Source organism: Corvus kubaryi, unplaced genomic scaffold (assembly GCF_017639235.1).
Source record: "Corvus kubaryi isolate FWS band 111438036 unplaced genomic scaffold, C.kubaryi_AGA036_p1.0 133, whole genome shotgun sequence".
In the NCBI taxonomy this organism is placed as follows: Eukaryota; Metazoa; Chordata; class Aves; order Passeriformes; family Corvidae; genus Corvus; species Corvus kubaryi.
Window position 1 is genome coordinate 12576079 of NW_024580667.1, and position 21488 is coordinate 12597566.

The following is a 21488-nucleotide window of genomic DNA, read 5'->3' on the forward strand; positions in this document are numbered from 1 at the left end:
GATCTAATCGTCTATTTCATTACAGTTTCTAAAACTTTAGCAATTTTAATGCCAGTTTAAAATATCTTTTTAGTTAACAGGAAGTATATTCTTTAAAAACTTAGAGACATGAGTAACCTAGTATTTTTACTAGGCAAGCCTTTTAGACAAGTTTCCAGCGGATGTAGGTTTTTCCTTCTGATGCCACATGTCTAATGGTAAAACTTCTACCCTAAGCATATATAAGGGCAGTGAAAACCTTTGGTGTCTATCTTTGAAAAAGTATAGATTGTGAATGTCATCATCCCCAGTCTTAAAATAGAGGAGCAATTTTTTCAATCTCACAGGAAGAGCTAAAGAAAAACATGGTCAGGATTAAAAGCCTGCATATAGAACATCACAATATTCTGCATACTTCAGAGGGTGACCTTTTATGAATGCTTTTGTCAGAGCAATAACATGAGGCTTTTTGTACTGAAGTATTTTATCCACCAGTAAACCTGGTTCACTGAGGTACTGAAACTCATTGGCTTCTATCAAGCTGCGTGGATCCAGCAAGGGAGCCACTGAGCAAACACATCCTGCTTTGAGGTCAAATAGACTAGACTTATCCATAACTGCAACTGCAGACAAAATTCTGTTCATCTCCAATTTGGAATGTGATCAATCTGCACAGTTTTCAGGACATTCAGCTGCTAAAAATCTGTGTGAACTTTAAACTTTTAAATACCGAAATCTTGAACAGATTTGTACATAAACAGAAATGGTAGCATTCCAAAGAAAAGAGCATTCCTTTGGAATCTTGGGCATCTTCCAAGCCACAAAATTCCTATTGTTCAAGAAAAAGGCTAGCATTTTTTTAAGGTGGATCAGCCAATTATTTTTCTTTGTTATATGCAGAAATGGCTTCAACATTGTCTTTGGTTTGGTTTTTTTCCAAGAAGCACTCAGCCTGATGCAGAAAGTTAGCAAAAATTTCAGCTTGTGTAGCTGTAAATACTGTGTCTGCTTCCTTTATTCAGTGAGGCAACACAGAACAGCATACAACATGTCTCAGTGTGCCTAAGCTGTCAAACAACCACTTTTCTTGTAGATGATGTTGCATGTGAGCATGATAACAACTCACTCACTGGCAGAGCAAATGTCAGTGGTAACAGTGACAAGACTACATTTACCTGTTGGATAAAGTGTTGGTGTCTGCATGGTAAGGTTTTCTCTTAGCTGACCGTGAAGGTGAACTTCCACAGCGATCCAAGAGTCTTTGGGTTTGAAATGAAGGGTGGTTCAAACATTGTTCTGTCAAATATCTGTCTGCTGGATCTAACTTCAGTAGGTTCTTTGAAAAATAAATCCCAAAGTTTAAGTGTTAGTATCTGTATTTACGTTAGCAAAAAAAAACCCCAAAAAACAAACCCCAACAAAACAAAGAATATTATTGGGATAATTTTTTAATCTCCAGAGTTTCTGGGATTATATGTAACTGCAAGAATAATTTAATGGTGCATTAAACTACATATGAAACAAACACATATGTGTGTTATATGTATATGTTATGTACACATATATGATAGTATGTTTAAAATACAAAGATATCTGAAACTTTTAAAATATGTTTTTTATATATCTATATATGTTTTAAATAGATGTATTTTAAACATACTTTTCAGGATATACCTTACAACATTTCTTTGAATTAAAAATATTCAATTTACCAGTAATAAAATGCTACAATGAAACAGGCTTTACAAACAAACAAACCAACTATATGGGAACATTCTTATACAAAACCAAACATATTTTAAAGTTAGTATTTTTAAAAATACACAAATGTAAGAGTTCTGGGTTTAGCTTATAGGCTTCAAATCCACGCATTCGAGAATTTTTAAAGAATTCTCTAAATCGTTTACAATGCATTCACAATAACACTTGCCTTGGAATTCTGTTAGATCTGTTGTGATTCTAAACAAAGACATTTCCTGACATGCAGAAAATATTTAATCACAAAATTGAAAACAGGAGTTTGGGTATTTTGGGAAGTTTGAAAGGTTTCTTGCGGGGAAAGAACAATACAAAGCTTATGTTGGAATATTCAAACATGCATGACTGTCAGCAAGGTTAAAAGTTTGAATGGCTTTTAAGTAAAATGAATAGCTATTTCCTAAGGGTTGTGTATGTTTAAGAGAGAAGTCTATGAGTATCTATGCCCGTGCATACACACGTACACACACAATACATTAACACCATATTCAGCCACTTGACCACAAACTGGTTTTCCCTTCACAGGATCCCTGCACTTCAAAATGGAAAATGCTCAGGGAACAAAACAAGTGGCAAATCAAACTCCTATGCAGTTTGGTCATACAGTATGCAGTATCTTCCCTTCTCAAGTGACAAACTGTACTAAATGAGGAACTTCGATTTTCCCCCTTTTTTTCTGGTGCTCATCACTACAGTGGCTCAAAAGGCCAAACAAACACGAGAAGGCCACGTGTGATTCCTACGTTCCCCCTCAGAAGAGATGTCCAGAGGCTTCCCTCAAGTGCCTGTACACTAACTTACATAGGCTGGATGACAAGCAAGGAGAACTGCAAGTCCATAGGGAATTACAAGGCTGGGAACCTGCCTGGAATCACAGAGAAGTAGTGGGACAGGGCTCATGGCTGAGGCATGGTCACTGATGGATACAGCTGGTCTCGAAAGGGATGGAGAGGGAGAAGATTAACACTCCATATAACTGAGTTCCTGGATTGTATCAAATGTCAGCATGGAATAAAAAGCTTATCCATTGACAATTTCTAGGTCAGGATTAGAAGGGAAAGCAACATTTGGGATGTTAAGGTGGGCGTTTGTTACCAACAACGCATTGAAGAGCATGAAGATGATGAAAACTCTCTACAACAAGAAGAAAAAGTCTCCTGGTCACAGATCCTCATCCTCACAGCAGACTTCAGCTATCCTGACATCCAGTCTGTGTACATGTTCCAGGAGATTTCTAGACTATAGTGGTGGAACTTTCCTAGTACAGCTGCTGGAGAGGCCAATTAGTGAAAGGGAGGATTTCAGTTTACCTGAACTGCTGCTCAACAACAGTAAAGTAGTGGTGAGAAGTTTGATCAGAGAAGACACTGTGAGCTATAGCAACATGATTACAGTTAGGACTGAAAGAATAGGTGGGAAGATAAATATCAGAGATAGGACCCACAACTTCAGGAGAGCAAATTCCATTTTATATATGGAATTACTGGGCAGAATCTCCTGAAAAACTGCCATCAAAGGAAAGATGTCCAGGACAGCCATTTGATTTTTAAAGAAAATTTCTTGAGAGTCCAGGAACAAAGCATCTTACTGTATAGAAGACCAAAAATTTTTTCATAGGTTGAGGTTGGCTAAACAGGGAGCTTCTTAATGAACAAAATGCAAAACAGGAGTGTGTGAGAACTAGAGTGAAGGACAGGATACAAAGGTGGACCATAAAAGAAGTGTATTAGCACAAAGGTTAGGCCATTTCAGAAGGCCAAAGTCCAGCCAAGGCAAGTGAAGAACACCAAGGGAAAAAAGAAGGGGTTCTGTAAGTATTCTCTTTAGCAAACAGATGCTCTGGTGCTGAATGGCAGAGACAGCTGAATGACAGATGACATAAAAAGAGCGTCTCAATGTCTTTTTTTCCCAAGTCATAACACGCAAAACCAGTTCCCAGCTCCCTAATGCTTGCAAACCAGCATGACTTGTGAAAGAGAGTGGAGGACTGGAGCAACAACAAAGCAACAAGGTCAAATGGGTGCCTCTTCATTAATCTAGTCCAGAAATGCTCTCTAAATAGATATATATTAATAACTCACTTCTTCAGCTGGCATAAATTGAAGCGTGGGCTGTTCAGTAACCTAGTAATCAGACCTGAGGTCCCTGGGAATGCAGATAATGAGGAGCACAAGTGTGGACATGTGTCAGACTGTCCATTGTCTGCAGAAGAGACAGGCACACAACAAAGTATGTGCAGCATTTGCAACATGCAACTTAACCACAAGTCTCTTCCATTCTCTTCTTGTAGGCTTCTGCTCATTGTTTAACAAGGTTCCAACTCCTGAATTAAGTAATGCAGGTCAAACACAAAATATCCCCTCTACAGAATTCCTGACCTTTCTCACCTTGTAGGCAGAAACACGGACAGAAAAGATGAAAAGAATGAAATTATTTGGAAGCCTATGTTTCCCTGAAATTCAAGTGCTTAATTTCATAACTTTGAAATTTTTAATTCACATCATAAGAACCTAAAAGACACTGAGATATAAAATAAAATCTAGGATAAAATGAAAACAAACCCTGCCCCAGTACATGTAACAATGGTCTTAACACTGATCTTGAAATTGCCATTCTGCAATATATGCTAGTAGAGCTTGAGCTACGGCTAACTACGAAAAAAGTTCCCGTGAATTAGAAAATAGAGGAGAAAGTATAGTGCCAAAACAAGTAATTATATTCCCTGGGGTATCTAATCTTGCAGACTCCTTGAAACCAAGCTAAAAGCTATGTTGACTTTCTTCATAAGGCAAGGAGATCAAAGTGATTTGAATTCGTTGTGTTGAAGAAGAGTAGAGCAAATTTGGTGGATTTCTGCTGGCTACAACAATACTACTAAAAGCAAGTAAACACCCAAGTATATCCCAAAGCAGATATCTTTGTTTTCCAAGACAACTGGTGCAGATGGGTTTGGGATCATACAATTCATTCAGAGTTGATTAGCCATATCCACACTTCATGTGCGTCCCATATTGCCTTTAATTCTTGGGTGGGTCTGTGATTCTAAACCAAATTTTGGATACTATGACTTCTTTCTTCAGCTTACTGGGGATGAATTGATGTGAGGGTTGTACTGCCACTTACCATGGGAGTGTTTCTATAGTACAGTAGTAAGGACAACAATACGTGTTCCATACCCAGGGACACTGCACAAACGCACAGCACAATGTTTTGGAGGGGAATGAGCTTCTCCTGATTCTTCTGATTCCCCATAAGAAATCTCAGGACCATATCCTAGTTTGGCCATGTGTAACTAGCTGACTTGTTCCAAAACAAGACTGAAGAGTAACCTAACATACACACTGTATAGAGGTGACAGCAAGCAGATTAAGAGTTTGGATAAAAACCCAAAACTGCCGTGTGTCAGCTTTGTCTTTGACAACTGTCCACATCCTCACGCTTACCCAACAACTCAGGTTAGCCCAAACACTTTGTGGATGTATCTAAATATGATGGGTTGAGAGCTCACACTCCAGCAGCCAGTGCCTCTGCATGTGTGTCAGTGTGAATGCACAGCCCTGCACAGGATGGTGATGATGCTTTGTCTGGGCTACATATTGTTTATCAAATCAGTTAAAATTGAACAGACTCTCCTGGCATTTGCAAGGGATGTTTTCCTGATTCCTAGGAAATACCAAGCCTTATGACAAACAATGGCAGTATCAAAGTACTTCAAAAGGGAGTTCCCAAGTCCTTCTAAGATGCATTACATTAAGAAATAAAGGTAAAAAGTCACTTACATATTTTCCTACATGTTACAGACAGAAAATAAAAGAGATTTTCCTACCTTCATAAGATCAAGCAATACACCACTTAAAATTCCCAAGTATCTTCTCTCTAAAGACTGTGGATGATTGACTGCTGGAAACTGTAAAAAATACAGTGAAAATATACTGATCATGTAAACAAAGTAATACATAAATACCATGTTTCAAAAAATACAAACTACACGGTGAATCAGGGCATGTAATTAATGGGAATCATAAGCACTGAGTAAGTTAGTGGTTTATGAAAACTATAAAATATTATAATGAAACAAGTAACTCTTGATGTTTGATAAGCATCTAGTCAACCAAAGAAACTATTCTTGATTATTAGGGCAGCCAAGAAACCACTCTCAGGTGAGAAATAATAAACTTAAATTTTTTTTTTGTGGCATCATGATTGACAGGAGGTTTAAAATAGATTCAGAACTAACATAAGTAACATATATTAAATAAAAGGTTAAAAATAGCTTAGAGAGAATTTGAGAGTGCAAATATAGTACTAATTAAATATTAAACATTAACAAACAATTCCCAAACGTTTTTAGTGAAAAAAGGCAAAAGCTCAAAGGTTTTAAGTTTCAGGGTTACTGCTTTGGCCATGCTGCTGGCAACACCATGAGAAGCAGTGCACACTGCTGGAGGCATCCATTATTTGTACTAGTATTACTTTTCATAAATTACATTATGTGAACTTTGAAGAAAAATGGGAGAACATTAGTTTGAATGCTTTTATTCCTAAATAGTCACTGTATTTTTCTTTTGACTTTGCTTTATTTTGAAGTGGTTTACTAACAATTGAGAATTTTTAAAGTCCAAGTCTGCTACATTGATCTTAAATAGTAACTTAGGTAAACCAAGGCTTCCATGCTTCCTCCAATTTTAACATGAACCAAACTGTAAAATGTTCATGTCTTCATGTAGAATGCCAATCACAAAGAAGCTTCTATATCTAGAATGATCAAGGAAACATGAAAATGTGCTGAAGCCGTGCACAAGCAGCAGTGGCTTTTCACTGGAATTTTTCAGATTCTTTACATAACTTCTTGGTAGAAACAAGTATTTACAGCCCTACATTGCCACTCACATTTTTCTATAAAGGCATGAGCCTATCAGTAATTTCTGATCCCATATTATTTTATTTCCTTATGTCTTCAACATACCCTGGATGTTTTCCTCCTCAAAAGAATTGACGAGAGATCACTAAATACTCTCTAAACCTCCGGAGTGAGGAAAACTGTGTTATAGTCATATATATGGAGGATATGAGTAGAAAGAAAAGACAAAGTTTGCAAATGTGAATCTGGATCCATGCAGGAGTGTTTGAAGAGACTTTTTTTGATCCTGTTTTGCAATATGGTATTCACTTAGGGTAATGTAGAAATTCACAAAGTCTGAGCACACTCCACATCATGGGCTAGTTTCTATCTTGTGAATATCCAGCACTAGATCCAGCTTGTAAGTAATAACTGGCTTGATCACAGCATACCTACTATCTGCTCTGCAACAGAAAATCTTTCACTATTAAGCACTATGCTACATTCACAAAAAAAATACTTTTAAGGTGTTTTTACAGCACAGGGTAATTTTTTCTCATGAATTAACTAATGAATATCATATTCCAAACCAGTAATTTTTGTAGTATTTTTGAAGTTTAAACCAGTATTCAAACTTCAGTTTTTAAAAATACTCTCTATGAGGAGCCATATGGCCCTGTCGACATCACCATTATCCTGACTTTACAGACAGGACTAAGAAAGCAGAAACACATCTGAGGCCAAGCAATAAACCACTGATCCAGGATGAGAACAGACTCATAACTCTGAACCTTGTGCTAATCATATTAGGTCCGTGCTGTCTTCTTGAATTACTCTATTTTAAAGTTATAAAACAAAGATACTTCATTCTCATCTTAAGACATCACAGAGCATTTATCCAAATAAGATTACACTGCACAACCAGAAATGCTGTAAAATAACATTGAAGAGGCAGTAATCTATCTTGCTTACAATTTTTAAAGCATTGCTTTACTGATAAGGGGTTATAAATTTCTCATGCAAAAACCCCATCCAGCCCACTGTTCTGAACAGGGTGAAATACAAATAGAACCTTGCAAGAAATGCTTGTCTAATAATTTTTTTTAAACCCTCCACTCTTGAAGGGTCTACAAACTTCAACAAAAACTCTTCAGTAAGTTAATAGTAAGTTATCCTTATACCTAAAATAATTACCTTAACACCTTAAGCCTACTCTTTTCTTATCATCATCAGCTAAACCAAAGTTATAGCAACTTTTAACACATTTTAACACAACTAGGTCCCCACTCCTTCCCTTCCACATTCTCCCATTTTCCCTTTCTCAGAGTAAAACTCAAATCTTCAGTCTTCGGCACAGATCAGGGCTTCTAAAACTTTCATATGTCTCTTTATATGATTTACACTAATGATTTCAGAATATTATCAAGATCATAAAGTCACCTTTCCAAGCAATATTCATCAATAAATAAAGGACAACCAAAACGGAATTACAAGGAAACGTGAGTACAATCACTGACCAGGTGTTGTTAAAAGTAACAGAGTTATTACTTATTTATTGATTCTGGTATTTTTTCATACTGCATATCCCAACTTGAGTAGATCTTCACACTAGTGAGTCTCTGCCATTATACTATATTGGCAAACCCTTGAAAGGAATGCTGTCAGCAGGAAGAGCTTTTTTACTCACGTGACTTACGTAAACTCCCCAGGAATATAAGTCAAAAGGCAGAAAGCTCCTCTGCCATGATAGTAGCATCTATAGCTCAGATTTTCCCAACAAACTAGCTTGAAAACAGCAGTCCTGAATTTTCCACAACCTGACCTGACAGAGCTTTGCCACTAAACTTTACAGTGCAAACCTGGCAGGGCAATGTGAGGTAAATTCCATGTCAAAAATGTCAAAGAAATGAAAGAAAATCTTTGAACAACTTTTAACAGGAAAACAAATGTATTTGTAATACTCAGTTATGGTGTAATCACAATTTTACTCTGACTTATGAATGCCTTATAATCTATATATTCTATACTTACACAGAAGCACATGCAGTAGATAATGCACAATGCAAATGAAAAGAACAGTCGTGGCAATGTACACAAGTAAGTTAGAAAAGTAAGAAAGAAGAACAAAGCTTTCTCTTACCCGCAAACCATGGAAGCGTGGGTTGCTGTAGAAGAGCTTCATCTGCTCGGCTGGCAGTGGGCCTAGCACCTTCTGAATGGTGAAGAGCTGGTCAATCTCACTCTCGCCAGGGAACAAGGGCTGCCCGTCGCTCAGCTCTCCCAGGATACAGCCTACAGACCACATATCCACAGCCTTGCCATAAGGGGCTCTGTGAAGTGAAAAGAAAATGCTTGTCACCCACTGCCACTGTCTTCTTATTGAGCTGCTTCAACTTATTTGCCATATCTCTCATGGCCCACTTCCTCACAACACAGAAAAATAAACGTTGATATTAAGGAAACTACCTCAAAACCCAAGCCCTCTGTTTCTGCCCTAGATTTCCTGATGTATCTATCATTGCTTGAAAAGGCAGGAGAGGAATTCTCACATGCTCCCAGGCACACACTGTTCTTTTTGAAATATTTTACATACAAGAATAACCTTTTGACTGCAAAGCCTTCTCCACTCACAGTTAAACTACCACTAACTTCCCTTCCCTCTAGGGCGCATGCCTGCATTCTGTTTCTGCATTGCATTTCTTGCTCGATTGTGCTTAATAGGTGGGTAGGCATACTGGGCCTGGCCACTGGGAGAACAGAAATCCTAAGAAATCTTTTTTTTTTCAGCATTTATACACAAAAATTTTAATTAGAGAGAAAAAGGAGCGCTCCTGAAAACTATCCTTTAGAAAACATAAGAGAGGAAGCAATGAAAGCATCATAAAGTAAGTAATTCCTGTTTGGGAGTAAAGCCACAGGTTGGGGTTTGGGGAGAACTCTTTTTTATACACCCAAATTCTTGCTTGTTGAATTTTTAAAAAATCATTGTACACCCATATTATTTCAATAATGTCTTTCCAATGTTTAGGTTTTGAACAGAATGACTGAAGAATTCTTTTCATGTCAAAGAAAAAGCATGTAAAAATAATAAAGACTGGAACAAATATTGAACTGAAAACATATTTCACTGAGTCTCTCCTTTTTAAAACTTGTAATGCAATAACTCAAACTCTGTTTCAAGAGATTTACATTACAGCTGGCTTGCCTTTTTCTGGAGTAAGACAGCACCAAGAGCTGTAGGTGACAAATCCTATCCTAAATCTGTCTCCTTCACTCCTTCCTTATGCTGCTGATCAACGATGTTTAAAGAAAGAACATCCTCAAACTAAAGAAAAAATATTTGACTTTTCCCCATTGATTACTCATGATTATTTACTTCGCTTGTAGGGAGGACACTTGGCCAGAGGAACTGTAAACCCTTATGGTGATTTGGTTAGGTGAAGGTGAGAAAGCATTTCTAGCTGGACAACAGCCCGAGTGAAACCACAGGTTCACTGAGCTGACCGGGGCAGGACTCTGTGGTAGCTGAGAAAGCTGAAGTAGGACACCAAAATTTCAAGAACCACTTGCCTTAGAGAATGTGCCATGAGACACTGTAGTCTTCTCACAACAACCATCCCAAAATCAAAGTCTGTCTCCCTGGAATAGACTGCTGACAAGGAACCACCAGAGGCAAAGCAGACACATCACAATTCTTCTAGTACCACCACTACTCAGTGGGCTTCATAATTTGCTTACCAATCCTGCACAGTGACTACCTGTGGATTTGCTGAGACTCTGTGTTTGACCTTTCTAGGATGCTGCTCCTCCAACCCACCCATTAGGTCAGAATGACAAGGAAGGCCTAGTTTTTTTTCTCAGTGCACAAGGCAACACAGCCAAGAATGGACTTCAAAGCCAAGGATCTGCTCTTAAAATATTCTGTGCAGGTAAAAATCCTGCCCTTTTATTATGACTGTATTGGAAAACTGAGGCTCTGTAGGCAAAACAGTGAGAGTGCAGGTAAAAATCCTACCCCTTTATTATGACAAAAAAGCGAATACATCCTTATTTGCAACTCCTTTAATACACGTTTTCTCCACTAAAATGTGAAATAGGGAAAAGGCTGCTGTAGGCTGAGGTACTGTAGAACAAGCTAGGGTTACAACTGAGGGATGGGCTAACACTCCTTTGAGGTACAGACCATTACCTGCCCTTGCCCTCAAGAATAAAGGAAGCTGAATCACAGTTAAGAACTTTTCACTATTTACTCTGTAGTCAAACAGAAACAAATCAGAAAATAACCATTTCTCAAGAAAGCACAAACTGCAACATTGTTGTTTGAAAAGGCAAGCTTGAGACTTCTTTTCTGCTGATTGTCAGGATCAGTCTCCTCAGATCACAGCAGACAAAAAAATGCAAGAGTGACATGGCTGGACAAATGAAAGAACTCCTATAGGACAGATAGACCATGCCTCTAGAGAAGCACTATAGTTTATGCCTGCACATATTAGATTCTCCAAAACATGCTTTCATCTAGTAATTTAGCATGTTTTAAAATCTACTGGCTTTTAGCAATATTTTGTCATATAAGGGTACAGAATACTCCACTAACAGTAGTTACCTGAGGGTCTCCAAAGTGAGTAGATTTTAGATGTTCTATGAATAATTAGGCAGCAATTTCTTTCCTCTCCTGAAATTTAAGTCTTCAATGTTATCACTAAACAAAAACCTCTCTGGGACACATTTTAGAAGTTGAAAAAGTAAAACTGTATTTGTTAAAATGAATGTATTTAATTAAACCTGTGAAGACTTTTGAATATTAGATGCTTTTAAAAATATGCTACATGTAAGGAAAGGGGGAATGGGAAAGATGAATGCCTGGGAAATAGAACAGGATTGCCAAGGAACAGGCATCACTTTGCCAGAAAAAGTTGGCTTTAAGAACATACACGAGCACAACTGAAACATTAAATACACAAATCCCCTCCCTTTCTCTACAAGCTAATCAAACAGATTTAGTCAACTGCAAACACAAATGATTCCTGCTAAATTTCCTTTGCTAACAAAATAGTTTCAAAAACTGCAGGTCAGACTAATACTATGTCTGCCAAGCTTGTCATGTCCTTCCTCCTAAAACCTCATTACTGCTAGAGACAGGAAAAAATGGTTTGTATCTAAAAAGGTCACAATTGATGCTTTCTTTCCAAGTCTTTTTTTTTATACTTGTATATGCACATACACACTTCACTGGAAGCTTTACTGTTTTCTCCAAAACATAAAAAATTGAGCTTTGAGTTTTTTAATGGCAACTTTAACATACTATTCTGCATGTAAGAAAACAACTGCCAAAAAATTGATTAAGATTAGCACAGCTCTGGGAATACTGGGATGACCCTATTGACAGAGTAATTACTACTTAATTATTTACCCATTCAAAAATATCTAGTTCAGTGTTAATCAAAGGTTCCAACAAAGACTTGTTTCCCAGCACTATTTAACATGGTGCTTAAAGATTCTTAGGAGTGACCAGAACTTTTTTGATTCATCCTGTGGCTACTAATTCCTTATTTTAAGAATATGTGTCTATAAATACACATGCACTGTATATTAGAATTGTATTCTATGAGAGTGTTCATGTAGTTTAGATTAATGCTCTGTTTAACTTGACAGTAATAGGAAGATCACCTATCATAGACCTTCATGGTTTTTTTTCCTCTTCCTTTGCCCTTTTGGGTCCCATGAATTTGTTCATTTAGCATCTTAAAACTTGTTTCACCTTGTGAGGTAGTAAAACGCTCATTTTACAGATGAATAAAGGGAGTAAAACTAAATTTCCTGGCTGATGTAACTAATGCTTTTGTAGTCAATGCAATGCTAACTTCTCAGTGCTTTATTAAAATGATTTATACAGCCTCCTTCAATAAATTCTTCCTAACTAGTAGAAAGCTAGCACCATCCTCTTGAGTGACTTCAGCAGTGCTGGCAAAGGGTAACTACAAATGAAAATCAAAGCACAGAATCATAAAAAGTTTTGGGTTGGAAGGGACCTTTGAAGATCATCTTGTTCCAATCCCCCTCACCTGGGCAGGGACACCTTCCACTAGATCAGGATGCTCAGAGCCCCATCCAACCTGGTCTTGACACTGCCAGGGATGAGGCACACACAGCTTCTTTGGGCAACCTGTTTCAGAGCCTTACCACCTCTGAGCAAAAAATTTCTTCCGAATATAATTTGGATGCAAAGGATGAAGGTAACCAGGAGTGTTGTACTGTGAAAGCTTTACTGCCATTGCTATGTGATGTCCACACAGGGCTGATGGAACATTCCAGGCTAGACTACTACCATGGAAACCTCTTCTGAAAGAACTGGGGATGGGGGTGGAGGAGCTGGAAGTACATCTGTTATAATTCAGATTAATACTTTAGTCAGTTAAACACTGCTCAGCTCAAGACAGGTCAGTATGTCAATGATTCATACTGACTTACTGGAAATGAACAAAATTAATGAAAATCTGAAAGCCTCTTGAAATCCTGCCTTTAAATCAAACACAGTTCCCCACAGGCAAAGCTTACAAAAGGTGCCGAAAAAATGTACAGAACCAGTGAACATTTATCATGGCAGTTCTCAAACTGTACTTACCCAAGCAAGAGTTCAGGTGAGCGGTACCATCTGGTAGCCACATACTCTGTATAGTTAGCATTGCTTCCTTCAGAGAGATTACGAGCAAAGCCTGTCAGAGAAACAGTGCGAAGTATTACATCCCATTTTAAAAACAATATGTGTATCACCACTGATTTTGGCAGCAAGAGGTCACGTCTATTTACATAGAAGCAAATTGTTTACAGCCCCTGCTACAGAATGATGTCTCCAACAATTGCTTGTCTACTGAAATGCAAGCTTTTATTGATACAACAGTGAAAGTCAGAGTGTCAGCTTTAATGACTCCCTTACTTGTGTACTCTCCTCACAAGTCCGTGGGGTTGCTATTACTCTGTATGCTATTACGTAACCAAAACAGACTGATAGAAGTGAACTGTCAGTATGCCATGTCAGCTATTGAAATACTAGCCACTAAATTTCACTGAGATGCTGTTTACAGAAGAAGATTCATAACTTTAGAAACATTACACATGCATGTGGACTAGACTATTCTGGTCATTGATCCTAACTACTACAGTCTTTGATTTTTTAAAACGGTCAAAAAACTACGTGTTACTCTCATCTAAGTGCATTCCCTCCCTGGCCTGGCAAGCAAAATGGTTATCTGCCCAAAACTATAAAATGCAGGAATCTAGGAAAGATCAGCAAAACTGTTTATATCTGCACTTGGCTCACCCTACATGTTTTGGCTTCCCAACTGCTTTAGCACCACATTCACAATAAGGCTCTTCATGAATTAGGATCAGAAAGCATGTCCAAATTAACTTCCTTATCCACATCATTTTGTTAAGAATAAAACAAAAAAATTTAAAATGTTTACTTACTTGCAATTGTACCAAAACTTCCCTACTGTCCAAAGGCATAATGATTACGACCACTGGCTGAAAGAAGAGTGCATCTACTGGAAAATCCAGTTGTAGGAATAATTTAAACTTTTATTTTCATTCTCCTCCATTTATAAAAAGCCAGCCAAGCACCACAGTAATGTTACTGGATTTTTCAGGTAGAAGTACTCTAGGGCAGATGTTGATGTTTCAAAAAGTATAAAGTCTTACTGTTTTCAAATAAATAATTAACAATTAGGTGAGACAGGACAGACAGATCTCAGCAGCAAGACTCCACATGCATCGGCTCCTTACTAAAGCTCAAATTGAGACAAGCTTCTGGGACTGAAATGCAGAAGCAGCATTTCCAAATGCTGTCTTACTGGGATGTAACATTAAAACACAGTTCAAAATTCCCTTCAGTGAAATCACCACAAGTCTTTCCATTATTGCATGAACAATGAAGAAATAATAAAAATTCCAAAGTGTTGAAGAAGAGTAAGGCATAACTTTATTTCCTGAATCAGTAAGTGCACCTTAAATGCAATAAATGTTTTGCTTTATGTCTGAGTTCCTTTCCAGAAGCTTCCAAAATTACCTTTCCCATACAACGATGTTTTGTAAAGTTACAAATTTTTTATCTTGTTTTTTAGAATTTTTTTTGTATTCTGGACTTGTAAAGCTTAGTGTGAAGAAGCCCAGTTCCACTCATCCCTGTGAAATACTAATTTACTCCAAGTTGAAGTAACAATTTGGATGAAGGTTATTGTTATTATTAGACTAATAATCATAGAAAACAGTTAAAAATTTGTTAATGACATAGGTTACAGCTGTTACTTTTTGCAAGATACCTGTAACTTCAAGTGTTAGTAAACTAAAAGACGGGATGAGTATGATGAGGAATGGATATTTCAAATTTGCCCCAAAATAGTAATTCACATCTGTTCCCACAAAGTCTAATGAACATTACTGGTGCTGCTGCAGAAAAGCTGGAAAGGAATTTTTTTTTTTTTTTTTTTTTTTTTTTTTTTTTTTTTTTTTACTTCTAACATGGGGATTGAGTGATTTTCAAAACATTACTATATTTAGAACGGCTTAGGCAGCCCCATTTCTGTTTCAAATTACAAGCTATCTGATTAATCTTGGCAGTGGAAAATCCTTCATTCATGTCTTTAAGAACAGAGGGAACATAATCAGGAGCTACACTGAAGAAATAGGACAGTCAAAAAGTGGGAAACCCTAGACTGAAATGGGGACAGGAAGAAGGGAAAAAAGTTGTCACATAATAGAAATAAACACATGCTGATGTAACACATGAGCCTGGCAGCACATAAGCTCCTGGGCATCAGAAGAATCAACAGGTCAAGGTTTCATCCTCCTCCCTCCAGGCCAGTCTATCAGAACTTGGTCACAGGCAGGAGCTATTATGTCCAGAAACCAGCTAGTGCAGTCTGAAAAATCAACCCCCAACTTTACAGGCCAGGTGCAGCATGGATTTGACGTGGCAAGACAGAGAGTAAAATTTTCATCATGGGCTTCAGTGTCACCTCTATACTGCTGGGTGATGCATTTTATAGATTCAATTGCTCTGACCCTATGACACCATGCAGAAAGAGGATGAACAGAAATAACAGTTCAGAAAAACGTAATATCTTTTTAAGGGAACAATTACTTTTATTTTTGGTTATAATGGAGTTTGCTTATTGTTCCTTCCTCCAAATTGTGCTAAGGTATCAGGAATATAGAAACAAGAGAAGGAAACTAGGGAGAAGATTAGACAAATTCTGAACAGTGAGAAGGAATAGATAAGATGAAGACAGGAGGAGATTTGGGTGAGAGCAACTGAAAACAATAGCATTTGCAAAGGCATCATGATGCAGAAAGAAATAACAAGCAAAATCAGCAATTTCACAAAAGGACTTTAAACAACTAAGAACATGGTAGGAGAGATGTCAAGGAAAAAGATGTAAGAAAAAAAGGAGGAGGTTGTCAGTTTCTTACAGAGAAACAAGGCACATTTAAGTTAGACATAAGGTAAGGCATTCTACTGTTAATGACATGTAAGTACTTTAATAGATGCCTAGGAACACTAGGGAACCTTTATTATTCAGAATTGTAAGAATAAACTAAGCAAACACCTGTCAAGAATGACACAGACATTCTTAATCCTTTCTTTGAGTAGGTGGAAAAACTAGAGGATTTCTTGAGGTCTTTTCCAGTCCCATGTTTTACGATTTCTATGCTTACATGCCATACACAGATTAAGAGATTGCTAAAACAAGTAATTTTGAAGCCCTGGTGTTGAAACAGCAAACACACTAGTCAGAAAACCGAATTATTTCCAACAGTCAGATGCACCTGCTGTAATCGGCTCTTTGTACTGTTCTCTTTTTCCACTTCTATTGGCAGAAATGACACCCACACAACATGTGTCCAGGCAAGCACAACAACCAATCTCAATTTTATCTAGCACGGTATGTACAGAACACATGGCACAAAGATTATGAAGAACTATCTTGTTAAAAATTTATGAACTTTTTAAACTGTTGCTGTCCACTGGGCCACTGGAAACGGATGCATTATCCTTTTCTTTGTAAGTACATGAGGAATGTGACACTGTATGTGACAAGTACCTGTGTTCCAAACATGAATTAAGTTAGGTAGCCAGGCAGCATATGTTAAATCATGCTAAAAGGCAAATTCTTATATCCTAATCTCTGCACGTTCAGGAAACACTTGTGGTTAACACCATTCTGACATGTATTTTACAGTAATAGCTTAAGCTACCAGCAATTTTGTCAATTAGCAATAACACTAAAAAATCAAAACTGATTCCATCTTAAAAGAGTTGCTCAGAATTTTAAATTCAACTAAAACTGAAAGGCCAATTAAAACTATAACTAACCCACATGAACATTAAGAACCACAGAAATTCCTGTAATAGTTTGCCTTCCTTGATATTGTGCTGATCACTCTGAGTTCATGGTGATTGCACATCCTTTCCAACAGCAGAAAGAGAATGTGGCTGGAACCCACAGCGTGAGCAAGCCAACAGACCATGCATCACTGCTGGCAGAATTCACATCATCTCTATCTAGTGCAAAAACTGATGTCCAAAACATGACCATACCATCTGTCTGGCTTTTTATTTTCCCGCAATTCTGCTGCACAGAGGATGTTGACACAAGTTCACACACAAAGATATGTCAGCTGATGTCATGTGACAACTCTAATGGCATTACTTTCAAGCAGGGACATTGCCCATCCAAAAAAACTGAAAGAGGGAGGGCAAGGGCCAGGGAAGGAAGGACATGTAGGGTGCACAGTTCCCACCAGGACCCACTCATCTCCATGCTGCCACTGGCTGTTCCTGCTTGTGAGGACATCAGCCCAGACTGGGGTGTGCATTGATCAGGGACAGGTGCTGCCTGTGTTGGTTGTTCAGCTCTGCACAGGGCAGTGGGTTGGTCCCTCAGTGGGGTTTGCCTGGCAGGGATAATCAGTCAGGCAAGACACTGATAATCAGTGTAAGGTAAGGGACGGCAGCCACAGCGGTGCAGACAGGAGGCCCGTGGGTACCAAAAAGGCAAAGGCACCAAGGGTGCCACACAACAGTACCCTGGTGTTCTGTCAGAGCTGTGCAGTTCCCTACATTGCAGAATAAATGGCCCTGAATTTAAAGAACTTATATGGAACAAATCTTCTAAGGTTCTTCCTAGAACAGTTATTGTTTCTGAATGGTTAAGCAAAAATGCCTTTAGGATTAGAAGAAATAAGCAGCACTGCAAATGACAAACACCTTTTTTGTCTTCCTTAAAAACTAGTTTGATTTATTTTGTTAGCAGTTCTTCTTTTCATTCAAAATTGCAGAGGTTTGAAATGACAGCTTTCAAATCATTCTTACTGAAAAGTACCCTTGGGGTAACACTATGGAATCGGCTTTTATTTGCTAAGCCAAATGGTAAGCTTTTCAGAGGGAACAATATTTTATTCTGTGTTTATGTAGTGTTTTGAATAAAAATACAGATTGTTGGAACACTCTGCCCTGTTGTCTTCTGAGATTACTCACATGGGCAAAGTTCGCCTTGTACTCGGGTGATGATTCTTCAAAGCCTTAAAGCTGACATTAAACAGGCATTGGTAGGTCAGGAAACATCAGATTTAACATAACATGTACAGCTCTGACTCTGACCTCCAGTCATTCAGTCATTAATCATAGGTGGACATATGATTCCTTAATTAAGGTAACAAAAAGCATCGACCTATAACTACACATAACATTCCACAAAAGCCAGTGGTTTGAAAAACATATAAAAAGTGTAAGTTTAATGAGTCTTTACTAAACAATCAAGAATTATCTTTTCTTTTAAGACACAGGCCAGATAAAACTACAGTTTCGCCAGCCTCCTAATCAGCCCATCATCTGTGCTCCTCTCAGCTGAGTGTCAGCAACATCAAAAGCAGAAACCTTGTCTAATACAGGAAGAGAAATACAGTGTTTCTATTGACATGTTAACACAGGTATTTCACAGAGTATGCAAATTAATCCCAAAGATCTTTCAAATTAAAATACTAGCCCCAAACCTGAAGCAGTAATCAATTCTGACTGCTAAAAGACTTTTAAACAGTACATGCTGTAGAACTCTTACAAAATAAGGCAAAACTCCACTGCAAGAGATTTTCTTTAAGATGATAAGCAGCAGGTATTTCCCGAACTTACCAAAGTCACACAACTTCAGAACATCATTGTGGCTTATTAAGAGATTCTCTGGCTTGATATCTGAAGTATTGAGTGGGTGAGAGAAAAAAAAAAAGCTGTTCACTTCTCTTTAATTTTGGACTTTTTCAACAAATATTATTTCATTATAAGTTATTTAGAGATATTCATGCAATCATAAATGAAGCATTACAAGAGCAACTGCTGAAACAGCTTCCAGCAATTCAGTTTGTGAACAGGCAGAATTAATTTTTTGCCTTTTGAAGTCTTTTAAGTGTTTCCCAACAAAATATGGAAAGATAAAATGTGCTTACAGATATTCCTGGGCAGAAAACCAATATCTATACTTCATATTGCAAAATAAAAGAAATTATTGATATTCAATTACCCAGTTAACCAGTTAAATATTAAGTATGTTGTGCTCAACATTTTCAGTTATAATGACCATCTTGATCACCTCTTGTAATTTGTTTAGAAGAAATGTCTTGTCTAGTTTTAAGCCCTTTTTTCATTCCTATATTATACACATGGTACCTTTTCCAAATTACATTTTGAAAATATTTTTAGAATCATGCTGCTCTTAAATATAAAAAGCATACTGTGAGAGAATTTTATCTTATTGGAAACATTAATTAGAAATGTTACTCTTGCGAAGTCACAAAGAAAAATACAATTTTATTAAATCAGGATAAAATACATAAAACTAGATAAAGTCATACATCAAGATATGCACTCTAAGTGCTTGAAGCTAAAGGAGAAAGTAAATATACAGAGCTGAAACTCAGAGGAGCTGGGAGGAACTGCCTTAAGAAGTAAAACATGGGGGACCAAGTTTTAAGTTTTGGGTTATTTTTCTTCTAATATTCTATTATCAGATTCAAAATTGAAATGACTGAGCATCATGAAATGCTTAAAAAATTTCCTTTTTCTTACACAATGTCTGTTACTGCAGTTTCAGTTTGCTGTGCTTATCATTTCCCAAAGACAGTGGACAGCAAACTTGTTATGTAGATGAATTTAGTTTCAAATGATCTGGAGTCATGCAACAGACTTAAGACCCAGCCAAATTTACATTTTTATTCCTGTTGATACAAAGCAATTGCTTATATTTATGTTAAATGCAAATTACTTCAAGGTATAACATGTTTCCCTTTAGAAAGGGGCTTATTTATGTGGAGAACTACACACTTACCTCTATGAACAATATCATTCTTATGGCACCAATGAATTGCTTTAATTAGCTGGTAGATGTAGCTTTTCACTTTTTCTGGTGGAACTCCATTTGGCATTTCTTCTAGCAATTCAAGCATATTCTAAATGTTTAAAAGATACATTATTTAAAAGAGCTATACTCTAGCTGCTGGAAGATAACATGCTTTCAGCCTTCTGAAGCAATACATTCGGGCTCCAGAGCCCAGCTATGGAAAATCAGTAGTTTAACATTCAGGAAGTGAATTTTAATCATACACATTCTCCTAGTGTTTTCATTCCAGAGAAAACACTTGTGAAGACAATCCTAAAAGGTGAACCACAGATATACCACAAGTCCTTAAAAGACTGCAATTAAACCACTTCCCTAAGACACCTAAAAGTCATTTAGTTACAAAACATTGCTTAAACAGAAACACCAGGTCAGTGTGACAATATAAAAAGTTTAGCAAATCAAAGCATTTTGTAAATATTCAACAATGCTTTAACATACTGTTTTCTTCATTGTGTTAGTTCTGCCACTTTGACACTGCAGGGCCATGATGAATCACAAACTGTATCTGGATATGAATGGGTATAAAACAATACAAGCCCCCTTAGTGCAAATGAAGTAACAGATATAAAAATGCCTCACAGGGGCATAAATAGAAACCTAGGGAGTATCCTATAGCTATAGATCAGCTATAGTGATCTTTGACATCTTGGCACTACAGTAACCACGGCCATATCAACTGTTTTATGGATACACACAGGAAAGAAAATAAACTTACTCTTTATACTAGTAAATTTCCTCTTCGAAAAAGAACACTTAGATTCCCATTATGTTAGCAAATGTCTCTAATTTTGCACAATTAGAAGTACAATGAAGTTTGTGTGTTGATTTCTGAATTAATTAATAATGGGCAGCATCAGCCCGCTTGAAGAGAGAAAAGTCTTATTTATATTTCAGTCTGAACACTGAAATATAAGTATTCTGGCTATATTGCCTTACATAACTCATTTAATTATGGATTTGAGCATTTGTAGATTTTTCATTTACAGTAAATTTACCTTGTCTTTGACAAACATTTTCTTTAGCTTTACAGTAAAATTTCTGAGGTTTCTCTTGAAAGATGTTTTAATGAACACTAATACATAAAAGAGTAGGGATTTTGGTGATATTTGAAAACATTTCTAAGTTTTGCAATTTGGGAGTAAATACTGGAACTTATGTGTTTGAGTGTAAGTTTTCTTAGAAACACACTTCAGATCTGAGGAAAGGAATGTTCTGTTAAGAAACCCTATTGATTTTAGTTAGATTCTTGTCCACACAAAAGGCTCTGGATCTGGGTAAGTAAGTCAAGAAGTTAGTGTTACAAATACAAAACAAAATAATAGCATCAACACAGGAAGACATAATCCTATATGAAGACATTAACTAAGGGGATGATGAATAAAGGAGATTAGACTAAATGTGAATTTAAGTAATCTGGATTTCAGTATTGCAGAGTTAAGATTCCCCAAAGGATACAAAGTGCT

At 37.1% G+C, this 21488-nt stretch overlaps 1 protein-coding gene across 7 annotated transcripts in view; it reads right to left on the reverse strand.

Moving 5' to 3' along the window:
• The window catches only part of CDKL5 (cyclin dependent kinase like 5), a 130678-nt gene that overhangs the window by 29275 nt on the left and 79915 nt on the right, over positions 1 to 21488 (reverse strand). For all 7 annotated transcript variants that reach the window (XR_006017570.1, XM_042037017.1, XM_042037008.1 and 4 more), the window contains 6 exons: positions 19954 to 20074; positions 18765 to 18824; positions 13200 to 13290; positions 8718 to 8907; positions 5564 to 5644; positions 1155 to 1315 (listed from right to left, as the gene is read on the reverse strand). Coding sequence is in view for 6 of the 7 variants with exons in the window: in XM_042037017.1 (XP_041892951.1) it covers positions 1155 to 1315; positions 5564 to 5644; positions 8718 to 8907; positions 13200 to 13290; positions 18765 to 18824; positions 19954 to 20074 (704 nt within the window). In the remaining variant the exon portion in view is untranslated. The remainder of the gene's footprint in view (positions 1 to 1154; positions 1316 to 5563; positions 5645 to 8717; positions 8908 to 13199; positions 13291 to 18764; positions 18825 to 19953; positions 20075 to 21488) is intronic.